General features: G+C 40.3%; 1 protein-coding gene across 9 annotated transcripts in view; it reads right to left on the bottom strand.

The window, feature by feature from the left end:
- The window catches only part of Mtcl1 (microtubule crosslinking factor 1), a 125,777-nt gene extending 112,496 nt beyond the window's left edge, over positions 1 to 13,281 (bottom strand). For 7 of the 9 annotated variants that reach the window (XM_048806562.1, XM_048806567.1, XM_048806565.1 and 4 more), the window contains exons 1-3: positions 13,038 to 13,255; positions 3,553 to 3,777; positions 1,637 to 1,795 (exon numbers count right to left, since the gene is read on the bottom strand). In XM_048806562.1, coding sequence (XP_048662519.1) covers positions 1,637 to 1,795; positions 3,553 to 3,777; positions 13,038 to 13,073 — 420 coding nt within the window. In that variant the 5' untranslated portion in view covers positions 13,074 to 13,255. Of the gene's footprint in view, positions 1 to 1,636; positions 1,796 to 3,552; positions 3,778 to 13,037 lie in introns of all 9 variants that reach the window. The other 2 variants (XM_048806564.1, XM_015482547.2) reach the window with 1 other exon arrangement.

The following is a 13,281-nucleotide window of genomic DNA, read 5'->3' as shown; positions in this document are numbered from 1 at the left end:
GCATAAGTTATATGCAAATATGCCATTTGATAAAAGGGCCTTGAGCATTACAGATTTTGCTATCTGTGGAGGTCCTGGAATAAATCTACAGATATTAAATATATATTTGTATATATATTTTCATATGTATATTTATATATTAACACAAAAAAACATGCACAAACAAATCAATATTATAAAATATACTTCTAAATTGTTTTCTATACCTGCAACATCAGACCCAAATTGGAAATCATAAGTAAGGATGTTCTTAGTACTTTTGATATATAATGAACAAGGAAAAAAATTAAAAAATAAAATTAAAAAAAAAAAAAAGAAGGAAAACAGTTTACAGCATACCATCAAGAAAGTTTAGACCAAAGAAAAGGAGAGAGTAAAAGTACCAGGAACTGTAAGTACAGGAAAAAAAAGGTCCACAATTAAAGAACAAAGTCCCTCTCATCTGGGAGCAAATTCATGTGTAGGTTGAGAGCAAGGGTCACCCATGATGAAAGCCAGCTCTCTGAAGCTTGCCAGGTGCCCCAGGAAGCTGTGATCTTCCCCCTTTATTCATCTCTTCAGCACCTTCTAGGCACAAGGAACCCCCAGTGAATCAGACAGACAAAGCTGCATCCCTGTCCCACAGAGCTTGCATTCCAGAGGGCATTAGGGGCAGATGGGATACCTGAAAAAGCATGTTGAGATGGCTGTGCATTGCTGAGAGCAGAAGCAGTGAGGGAGAATCCAAGAGGCAGCAGCACTCACTTATCTGCTATAAGCATGGGCACCCCAAGAGCAAGACCCGCACTGCACGTGCACATATTCTTCTGCAGAGCACAGGGTCAGGCCTGAACAAAGTGTGGTAGAGGACATTTGGATGGATGGGGAATGACTGGGTAAATCAGGAAACATATTCCCCCACACCAAAAAATAAAACTGCCAAATGAAGCTGTCAGCAGGTTACATGCCAGCTTGAACCAGCATCTTCAAGCCTTCATCAATAGTATTTAGTTTCATCAATATGCAGGATGTTTTCCAAGAAAACACTCAGCTTTAATTGTATAATAGAAATCATCAACAAATTAGGATTTACATTATTGTATACAAATGAAAAATACACATATACTTATTTTCTAGACACATTGCTAAAATAATCATTCCCTAAAATTAAAAAAACGCCAATAAATAAATCATATTGACTGAATAATAGTTATATATGTAAGTAGCAATTTATTATCTGTTTACAGAACTTTAACAGGCAACCAAAACAACTTTTCAGCTCATTGAAAGAAAATACTCAAGTAAAAAGCTACTGCTTAATTCTGTATTCTAGTAAAAAGAGACCCTACTGACACATTGAAGGATTTAATGATCAGCTCATCTAAACAGAAATTATTTAAAAATATATATATATTTTAGGCTTTGCAAGCACCATATCTTTATTCCATTCCTTGCTCTTGGCAGGTTTATTTTGTGTGGGTTTTTGTTTATTTGTTTACAATGCTAGAAAAAATGTAAAATCCATTCTTAGCCCCTAAGCCAGACAAACAGGCCTCTGCAGCTTATGTACTCCTGCTTTCCAGCACAACAGAGATACAGAGTCCCAAGTTCCTAACAATTAAACCCTAGGGGGAATGCCCACGTATTTCTGTATTACCTCTTTCAATCTCTCCAGTTCATTCTGGAGGGCCTGTTTGGATATTTCCACTTCAATCATCTGCTGTCGGAGAGTTTCATTTTCATCTTCAGCTTTCGCACGCTTTTCCTCTACAGTCTCAAGTTCATGATGCAATCTGACAGATACATCTTTGGCTACCTGCATCAACCACACAGAGATCATCATCACAATGTGAAGCTTTTTATGTGCTAAGGGTATACTCAGACAACTTCAGAGGCAGAATCATTAAGTCCAGAGGTATTATACCAAATAGCAAAGGCCTTGGCAATATTTAACAGACCTCCAAGTTCAACCAAAGAAGGTATTACAGGTTGAACATCTCTGATCCAAAATTCCAACATCTGAAATGCTCTAAAATCTGAACCACTTCTGGTCCAAGCACTTCACATAGGGATATTTAGTCTATAGTTTAAAACATGAAGTTAATATCAAGAAGAAGAATCAAAGACTTTTACGTGGATTGAAAGGCCACTTTGAATAGCACCATTTCCTCATAGAAAAGCACTAACAATGCTAATCCCACCCAGGTTCAATGCTTTAAGTGATAAATTAAAAATATTAATAAACAAATCAATACTTCTTTTCCCTAAAGTACTCCTAAGCCTGTCTGCTGAAAGAAACAAATCAAGTAATTCTGTTGCAGTAAATGTTCAATGTAGTGAAGTTTCAAATTTTCTACTATGGCTCTAGCTTGGCTGAAACATTGGAATGTTCAAAGCAATTAAACATTTTTATTTTCTAAAAGCAAATGAAGACAGAGATTTTGTAAAAGTAATATAAATCACCCTTTATCACATTGAATGACATTTTGTTAGTGGTTTATAACTTTGATGGAATTATAAAGATTCTTTTCCTGTTGTAATAAAAGGCTAGATGAGATTTCACAAGTACTTCCATTAGGAGGAGGACGTTATGCATAATTCAATCTAGATAAATGCTTTGATAACCAGGTCATGGCAGAAGCTTTGCTGTCTGTAGGGTGAGCAAAGGGTACAAAGTCTGGGGTTTCTTCACCTCATTCCCATTCCTGTCACTGATTTTCACAGACACTTGAACAATTAGTTACTATCCTATTACTTCTTCAGTTAAATCACCACTGTAAAAGTCTCACTTTAATATGGCAATCTCAGGTTTTCTGAATCCCAGAAACCTAAATAACCATAAAAATAATTAAGGGAGATGGTCAGCTTTGAAGATGGCTCTTGACTGTCTTGATGATCAATAGATTTTTTTAAAAAAATATTTCTGATCGTTAGGAAATCTCTGCACAATTTATTTTCTTTATTTTATTTATTTATTTATCTATCTATCTATTTATTTATTTATTTATTGGTACAGGGGATTGAACTCAGGGGCACTTGACCACTGAGCCACATCCCCAGCCCTATTTAGAAACAGGGTCTCACTGAGTTGCTTAGCGCCTCGAAGTTGCTGAGGCTGATTCTCCTGTCTCAGCCTCCCAAACCACTAGGATTACAGGCATGTGCCAACCGTGCCCAGCTCTCTGTACAGTTTCTATCCAATTATCAGACCAAATGGCTGGTATTAATTATTTTTCATTGTAGATTCATTATTATGATGTCTTTTAAGGTTTAGTTCAGTCCCTTTTATGACAGATATAAATCTTGGTCCAAAGTCATACGACTACACATACCTTTTAAAGCATAAAGTAAACCAAGCACGTTTATGCTGACATCTATTGAGAAAGATATAAGATATAAGCAGAAAAAGAACATCAGGAACATGTGTACTAGTTTGCTAGGGATAGGGTTGGGCGGGGTAACTCAGTGGTAGAGCCCTTGCATGAGAGGTCTTGGAGGTTACATTTTCAGAGGAATGACGTAGCACACAGCAGCCCCTTGGGAATGCCCACTCCATCAACCCCTCCTACTCACCTTCAAGTCCTGCTCCAGGCTTCGGATAAGCTCACCATCCACCTGCCCAGTCTCTGCCACTTTCAGGCTTTTCTGCTCTGCTTTCCTGAGACGGTACTGCAGGATTCGGCAGTTTTTGTTAGCACGGTCCAGTTCTCGCCGAAGTTCCTGCACCTGGTAAACATCTTCCTCTAAATAACTATCTCTCATCTCTTCCATCTCAGCACGGAGTTCATCCAACTCATCCTAAGAAACCAGACAGAGCACATTTATGAGTGAAGCCCATCCAGAAAGGATGGCACCTCTCTCCTTCATCCACCATCCTATCCCCACTCCTCAACACTAAATCATGAATACCTTCACCGTTCCCATCGGCTCATGAAATGTCTGTGTGACATAATACTTCTCACATGAAATAATATTACCAAATGTCTGTTCAAATCTCATAGACAAAGAAACGAAAATCCAGCCTGTATTATTCTTTGTAGCCTTTTGGAACCTATTCCACTCCCAGTTTGTTCTTAACACCATCAAAAATGAAATCAACTTTGCAGATAACTAAATCTTTAGAGTGAAACTCAACACTGACCTAAACCTGTATCTCTAAGGCACAAGTTAGATACTAAGATGACTCAGACAGACTCTACCTTCAAAGAACATAAACTTTAATGGGATAATAACTTAACTACCCTGGAAATACAGCATACTTGCAAATGTCTCTAAAACTCTGTTCCACAATACAAAACTCAGCTTTGATTACACGACTCTATTGAACAATGAAACATTTTCATTATTTTTTCATTATTTCAAATACACATTGAGTTTATATTTTTCAAATATACATGGAGTTTATATTTTTCCCATTCTTCTCTCTTTTATTTCCCATATCTCTATTCTTTGTCACCAACACGAAAACAATCTGAATACCGGATGATGAAAAAAAAAAATTATAAATGTTGTTTTGGACTAAGCTCCCACACTAGGCCCCAACAGACCAAGCTAAAAATTAAAATGATATCATTCATGTCACCAAATCAAAACTAAATTGTTCTGTGACCTTCTAAGCAATCAGGAGAGAGATAATAGCAGAATGTGCCCCCCCCCCAACAGGTCAGTTTCAATAATAATGAAGTTCCCTCTGCTTTAATCCTTAGGGGTGGGAAAGTAGCCTAAAGTAACCTGATGTTAACTAATCAGCTATTTATCTATGGTTCTGACTCCCTGTCCCTGCCTTACAAGGAAAGTAACACTGAAACCACCATCTGCTCTTTGTTCTTTTGTTTCTGCTTTCTTCTGCCCTTCTCCCTCTATAAAACAAATCTCTGCATAGCACATGGGAACACTCATTGGATTTCGTGGAACTAAGTGCTGCCTAATTCAAAAAGTGCAAATAAAGCCAATTAAAATCTTTATAAACTGTTGACAAGGAGAACCCCCCTAAAGCCCTCTGCCCTCTACAGCCACACCATCAGTGAGTGCTGTTTTCTTCCCAAAGGGCCTGCACTCTTCTCCCAGCTCAAACACCAAGGCCCCAGTTCAGGGACCCTGACCCAGGCTTCCAGCCCCTCAGGCATACAGACACACTGCAGCTCTAGCTTCCCCTCAGGCCCTCTAATCCTCCCAGCTCCCTCCAGCAGTCATCCTTTAATATGTAAATCAGACCACCCCGCCCCCTGCCCAAACCGGCCAGGGCTTCTTTCTTTCAAGTCTACCCCCAACTCCCTCCCTAAGACACTGGGCCTCTCCAGTTGAAGACTGCCTGCAGAGGACACAAGGTCTCACCTGCTGTCCCCCTGGCAGGTCTTGGGGAGCTCATTCTGTCATATAATGTGGGAAGTCACGTAGTCCACACTTCCCCTGACCCCAGGCCTGGAACCCCACTGTCTTTAACCTCCTGCTTTAATCTGTTTTCTTCCCACTTATGATCATCGGCTAACATTATTTGTGCTTTTTTTCCTATTTACTGTTTTGTTATCTACACTAAAAGCTTCAAAGGATCAAAACCTTGCCTCTAGGATCTTCTTTGCACCCAGAGCAACATAAGGGACACATCTGCCTCTCAAAAAGTATTTGTGAAATGAATACACACCTACAGTCAACACACAGACCACATCAACAAAATGACTAAATTGGACTTCCTACACCTTTGCTTTATTTTGGTCTTGCAGCCTAATTGTGAAAACTTCCCCAACCCATAAATAAAGCAGCAGTATACAGGATATATATTCTACTGAAGTAACCTTTTATGTTTTAATGAGGGGCAATTTGGAAGAGATGAAGAAAAGCATTTTAGGGCTGGGGCTGTAGCTCAGTGGTACAGTGCTTGCCTTGCATGTGTGAGGCACTGGGTTCTATCCTCAGCACCACATAAAAATAAATACATAAAGATATTGTGTCCATCTACAACTAAAAAAATACTTTTTTAAAACAAAAAGAAAAGCATTTTAGAAATTTTCTTAATTTGTTCAGTGATTAATTATTTGAATGCCTCCAGAATAAGATGCTTTCAGTTTCTATTTATTTATTTAATTAATATCAAGGCTCCAGAAAAAAACTCTCTCAGACACCCCAAATTGTCAGCTCTTGCCCTACTATTCACCCCTGATTCTTACTATTCTTGCTAGTCCTACATTTGTTCTAAACCTAGAAATTTATGTAAAGAACACAAGTTCTTTCCCAACATCAAAGCCTCAGGTAGACAAGATACTGAACAGAAAGAAATCTCTCTTTTTTTTTTTTTTGTACTGGGGATTGAACTCAGGGGTACTCAACCACTGAGCCACATCCCCAGCCCTGTTTTGTATTTTATTTAGAGACAGAGCCTCACTGAGTTGCTTAGAGGCTCTTGCCATTGCTGAGGCTGGCTTTGAATCCTCCTGTCTCAGCCTCCCCAGCTTCTGGGATTACAGTTGTGTGCCACCATGCCTGGCAAAAGAAATCTCTTAAAGATGAGTTTATCCTGGATAATATTAAGTTAAGGAAACACAACAAATAAACTTGGAATCCTATGGGAAAATATGGGTTGGAACAAAATGGGGGGAAGATGATTCTTCAGTCATCCTCAAAAGAGCACAAATATGGCAGCTCATTCCCCTGACCCCAGCTTGAAGCTTCTCTCCACTCTGGTCACACTTCCTGAATAAGAGAATGTCCTACACAACTGACCATGACTCAAAATGAAAGCTGTTTCAGTGGACTATCAAGGAGAACCCAAGTTAAAGAAGATTGCTTTGTCAACTCCCCAGTGGTCAAATGGCCAGGCTCCTTAGGAAAGTGCTCTTTCAGGAAAGTGCTTGCCATGCCTCACCAAGAGAAGGCTGTCACAGATGCCTGATTCCTACACTGGGGCTGTGATAATGGAAACTGTATCCCCAGCCTACTCCATGCTAGAGGAGGCTAACCAGAGACCAAAGGCTTTAAAATGGGTTTATGGTTGTTATTCTTTCATAAAGAGAGAGTTATTCCTGAATCTTCAAAAATAAAGGTCAAGTTTCATTGCTGCCCTATCAATCGGACAGATTAGATTTTGAGAAAGAGCTTAACTGCAATGCTTGTTTCTGAATATGTTAGAAGGCAATTACTTCACAGAGTAACTAATAGAAAATAGTTCAATACAAGCAATAATACCTGAACGTATACCAATAAATCAACATGTATATAGACATATAAATACATAGTGATTCAGCTCCTCTGTTAATGGAAGGAATTGTTTGTGATTGCTATTCCTTCTAAAAAAAAAAAAACAATGTGTTTTTAAAAATCAAAATCATTAAAACCTGAAATTACCTGTTCCTCAAACAAAAGTTTTTAAAATTTGAAATAACCAAAAGAAGATGCAAAATATAGCTTCCAGATATAAAAATGTTCTGCAGCCTTCAGACTTTGCAATTAGGGTGGACCCTCATCCACCCTAATGTTAAATGCTAGACTGGTCTATAGATGTATAAACAACCATCACAGGCTTTAAAAAAAAAAAAAAAAAGTTTAAGGGCTAGACACACCCATGCCTTCAAATCATTGAGCAGGCTATGCTCAACGTAAACAGCTAATATTTTTTTAGCATAAATAATCACCAACATTAGTTGCCCAGAAAAGAAAATTAGGGAAGGACCATAATTGCACATATTTGAACCACTGCTTTTATAACTTACATTTTATCTAAATTTCTAAAACAGAAAACATCCTTTATTAAGCACTTTACCTTCATTATCAACCCTACCACAATCCTGCCAGGAACACACTACCCCCATTTTAGAGATAAGGAAACCAAGTTGAGGTTGGTTAATGTGTATGGAAGCCAGACTGCATCCATGGCTATCTGCTTCCAAACATGAGCACGCACTTTCCACTAAATACTACAAATTATTTGCTACAACTGGGACAGATGAAACAATAAGACTTTCGACTGTACTTTTAAAACCCCACCATCAGTGTAAACTACTAAAAGCAGCCTAGCACTTAGAGCTTGAAAATGATCGATGTACAAGTACATCCATTAGAGCAATTGGTCTTCAGGAAATCATTGCAATGTGCAGCAAAAATACTAATACACTCATTTCAAACATGAGGAAATTGAGAATCAAAAAGTTTAAATGCTTCCCCAACACATGTCCATTGCAGAGACAGAACTGAAGCCACTATTTCAACTCTTTCTGTGGCATCTGGAAAAAAGCAATTTTCAGGTACGGTGAAAGGAAGTTATGAGAGATGAAAATTATAAACCATGTAAGCTGGCAGCAGTCACTTGAAAAGCAAAAACTGTGATTATTTGGATTAGGGTCATGATGGATAGTGATTTTCAAACTAACATTACATTAATTTTCTGAGGGCATGCTCTAATTTAGAAAATGTTGTACCCCAGAACCTTGATGAGGCCTGCCACTTACATATTCAAGAAAATCAAATCAAGCAGAACATATAGTCATATAGTGTTTGGCAGATAATAATTTAGAGACAGTAAATAAAAGTGGGAAATTGCTGTTGTCTTTTTATATGTAGAAATTAATAAGGATAAAACTGTTCTTAAAACAATAGTTTTATGCTGAATCAACAACAGATCTATTGGATATTTATATGTTATATTATTATCCTACTGAAAAAGCTAATCTAATCTAATTGTATTTTTCAAATATTTTATATATAATGGATTCTTGAAGAAGCGTAAAGCTGTCCAACTATTCCCTTTTACATACAGAGAACAAGTCAAGCTTTATTATACACACATGTATATATACACATCTGTCATAGTAGAGAACTAATGAGGTACCGTGTTTGCAAATGAATAAACCAAGATTAAAAATAACTATTTTAATGAAAACCTCTAGGCTAGTTTTATCCACAAATATAAAGACTAAATTCATGATTTCTTAGTATAAGTGATAAGAAAACCTTTTGATCATACTGATTATATTCGCATCTCAATGTCTTTTAAACAACCCCAAATCTGTAACTATTTCTATTTTAATAACTCCTCTTTAAATAGACCTAATTTAGACAGTAGCAGAAGCCCTGTGTATACTGTTGCAATAACTCCCATCTTCTGGGAGTTGCAGACAGAAAATCTTGTCTATTGTAATATGCAAACAATCCACCTCATTTCCCCCTGGACAATGGAAATGTTCTCTGCAGAGTCGCAGCACCAGCTAAAGAGGCACAGGACCCACTGCCATTGTTTACCAAGTGACAGTCTGGCCAGAAGCTGATGGGCTAGTTGCCCTAAGTCAACATTATCTTGCCACCTAAGATTATTATAGCCATGCTTCCATAGGCTGAATAAGAAAGGGGTGTAGAAAGTGGAATATCAGAATATAGGGAACGCAATCCACGTTAACCCTTCCAAAAGATAGGGAAGGGGAAGGAAGGTGGAGCTCAAACACTTGAGCTGTTCAGAGCTGCTTATTTTTGTCCTGAAACTTCCCCACTCCAAGTGTCCCCCCTTCCAGGCCTCCCTGAGCACCTGGCATCCAGACAGCCAAATGTAACAAACCATGTTAGAACCTGAAACTCAAAAATCTACTACCCCAAGTAAGAAACAGGATGGTAAGGCTTAATCAGTGGGGGGACACCGCAACCTATAAAATCAAAACCTCAGGAATTAGGGGTGTAGTTCAGTAGAGTCCTTGCCTGGGTTTGATCCTCCCACAAGGAAGGAAGAAGGAAGGAAGGAAGGAAGGAAGGAAGGAAGGGAGGGAGGGAGGGAGGGAGGGAGGGAGGGAGAGAGAGAGAGAGAGAGAAAACCAACACTGATCTCTCTTAGGAAATTATTCCTCCCAAGAAATCAAAAGTAATCTGCTCTTAGATCTGGCACTGACTTTTCTTTCAACTGAAGATAATTCTTATGAAATAATTAAGAAAGCAGAGCAAAAACAAATAGCCAATCCTGTCTCACCCTGAAGGACATCAACACAGCTAGGGTCCACTATCTGGGGGTGGGTTATGAACACATCACCAGTAAGGTCACTAAAAGCATTTTCAAAATAGGCCAGTAAACTCGAAGTGATTACATGCTCCTGAAAAGCCTGTGGAAACAGAGGACATAATTAATATGTTGACAGTGAGCACTATGGCTTGTCTGAATGTCCCAGAGCACTCGAGCAAAACACAGTCATGGCAGCCTGACAGGGAGGAAACACGCCAGCATCTGTGGAAGACAGTCCTCAGCATCAAGAAGTGTGCCGGATTTTGTTTTAGAAGAAGTAAAGGCCTGGGAATCATTGAACTCGGCCACTTAACATTAATTTCTGAATACTTCCAGGTATCTCTTAAGCTGAACAACAATCCAAGCCTGTTTCTCCCTATTTTCATGCCAAAGCCAGACCCGTGGGATTGATTAATTTTGCCCTTTTCATTTAGTCACCCCTCTTGATGAAGAGGCAGAAACTAGGAATGAGGACTCTACACTCCCCACCCAGCACAAGGGAAGGCAGGCTACATGCCAGGAGATTTCCATTTGAATTTCCTGATCAGTGAGACATCCTCCCATTAGGAGGAGTGATGGCCTTATTTTTCTGTTTGATTATACTTTGGTCAATCAAGCTCTGAAACTGTGACAATATTGCCACAGATAATATTGCCAAAAGCAGTGGGGACAGCACTGATTGAGAAAAGAATGTAATGTTCCATATGGTCCCAACCCTCCAAAATACATGGAAATCAAATCTCTAAACCAAGTTTCTTCTTGTTAGATATTATTTGAACAGGTGGATGCTAATCTCAAACATTTGATGCAACCTTCCCTAAGAAAGTAATTGGTCAAGGCTGCACTTTTACTACTTTCTATTAAAAAAAAAAAAAAAGTACCCCTGAGCAACATAAACAAGAAAAAGAGAAGTTTCGGTTTATAATATGTGTACTCTAACCACCATGTGCAAAAAAAGGAATGACTACTGTCTGCCCCATGTGCTCATTAATGCTTGGAGCCCAATTTTTCCACAAATGGACAAGGTCACTGACCCATAGAAAAGTCCACCAGGATTCTCGTATATCTTTCTCCAATTGAACTATTTTTACTTAAGCTTTTGAATGACCAAGAATGGACATAAGACTCATATACATGCAATCATTCTGGTTTCCCAGCCTCCTTCAGATCCCCTCCACCCAATTCTCTTTCCTGTCAGAGTAAAATCTTTGGGAAAGACTCAGGCTTAGTAAACAGATGGTCATGACACTTTCTCCCCAGGAAATTGCAACTGAACATTTCCAGCAAATTAAACGCTGCCTATGGGATTTGTATGGCCCTTGGTACACAGGCTAGCAGAGAGGTGTTCATTATGGCCCTTTCTCCTGAAAAGAAAACAGAGGTCCCACAGGAAAGCTCAACATGGTAAGCTAATAAAACAGCTCTGAAGCAGCAACACTGACAAAAGCAGCCTTGCTGGAAACAGGGATGCAGCCTCGTACTGTGAAAAAAGCAGAGGCTCAGGGAGCAGCAAAATGGAAGCAGCACCACTTAATGACTGGGTCACCTTGGACAAGTCCCATTAGTTTCTAGTTCTAAGCATCCTTGTCTGTGGAATTGGGGTTGTAATAAATATAACAACAGGGGTTTCTGGTGCTTAGTAGTCATGATATAGATTTGCAATCACATCATTCAATCATAAACACTGTAGGTCAGGGGTTACACTAACAGTTGGGACTACAACGACAGACAATATTCCCATTCTCAGGAGCTTACATTGTTAGGTATTTGAAAAAGTACCACTTGCATGAGACAGCCACACACGATATAGTTGCCTTTTCTCTTCAGCATCTTTGAATTTCACTATGTAGTCTATTACATAAGAGTAGGTGACACTATTTGAAAAGTCTTGCTCCAAGACCCAATATGCTCTCTTCTCACCTCTTACTCTGCCTCATTCTTTGCATAAGATAACTACTGCACCTGGCTGGTTAGAGCAGCTTCTGATAAGGTTTAGAAGGACCTAGTGGCTAAGATGCTGATTCCAGCTTGAATTGTACACTGTACCATCATCACCTTAAACACTCAAGTCTCAGTCCCACCCACCAAAACCTGGACCTCAATCAGGCAGGTTCAGCATTTGTTGAAAAAACAAATCACATAACCCACTGATAAAGCAGAGCCCTCCTGCCTCTTGGGAAGATGTTCACTAAGACCTTAACAGATACACAAACAAATTTATACCCCTGAAGCTATTTGCTAACCTGAGGATTATGAAAAATTAAAAGTTGCCCTCAGCATAGCCCCCCTTCATTTCTCTCTAGTCACCTAAATTGTATTGACCCCCCCACAGGGTCTAAACCCTGGCTTCCACAACCAGTCCTCCTCCACAGAGAAAAGATGAAATGGGATTAAGCACCCCAAGGCTAACAGGATGAAGAGGCCACTGCCTGCAGCCCTGCTGGCAGTGTAGCAGAGACTGTGATTCCTTGGAAAGAACTGGTGTGTCCTCTCCTGACACATAAGAACTTACTGGTGGATGCTTATAAAGGGCTGCTGAACCCAGGCAACTCTGAACTTAAAGTTTACTGCTAAAAATGGTCACCTTCGGAACTCCCCCTCCACTCCCCCACCCCCACATACACACACCTTGCTCTCTGGAGCCTCAAAGAGGCAATGAGTGCTCCTAGCTCTTTCTGTAATTGCAAGAGGAGCAGTAAGTTCACAGCCTGGACAAATGCACTTTCTGGAATGGACACACACCTGCATGTGTGTCTGGCAGAGTTGGGTGTCAGAGGAACACTCCTTTCCTGCAGGTGAGACTGAGCACATGATGGGGGGGGCGGGTTGCAGTGATGCCTCTCCCCTAAAAAGGCATCAGTGAAGACAAGCAAGACTTGTAGAAACAAGAAAAGCTAAGTGGAAGAGAAGGACCCACGGGTCTTGCTGCTCCTTTCAGAAGTTTTCCGAAGTTCTCAAGACCTAATGAATGCTGGGTCAGGAACATGGAGAGCAAAAGGGGTAAAGGGAGTAAGGGCTCTAGAGGCGCCACCCAAAGCTGGACCGTCCGGGGAGCGCCTCCACACCTGCTGCCCAGTCCCCCGCTCACCTTCAGGTAGTCGTTCTCTGAGCGCAGCTCTTCCATCTCCCGCAGCAGCTCCTCCTCCTCCGCCACTGGGACGACAGGAGCCGGGGCTGCTCAAGCTGGCTGGGCTCCTTGAGAATCGCAGGGACAGGTCGCTCAGGCAGCACGCGCCCCCCAGCATCCTCTACCGCACCGAGACCCGGGGACCCCGGGGGGATCCCGCCTGGACTGCTTCGGCCCCCGAGACAGGAGACCGCGGCGAGGAGCG

Source organism: Marmota marmota, unplaced genomic scaffold (genome assembly GCF_001458135.2).
Source record: "Marmota marmota marmota unplaced genomic scaffold, marMar, whole genome shotgun sequence".
In the NCBI taxonomy this organism is placed as follows: domain Eukaryota; kingdom Metazoa; phylum Chordata; class Mammalia; order Rodentia; family Sciuridae; genus Marmota; species Marmota marmota.
This window is presented reverse-complemented; position numbering and strand designations above follow the sequence as displayed.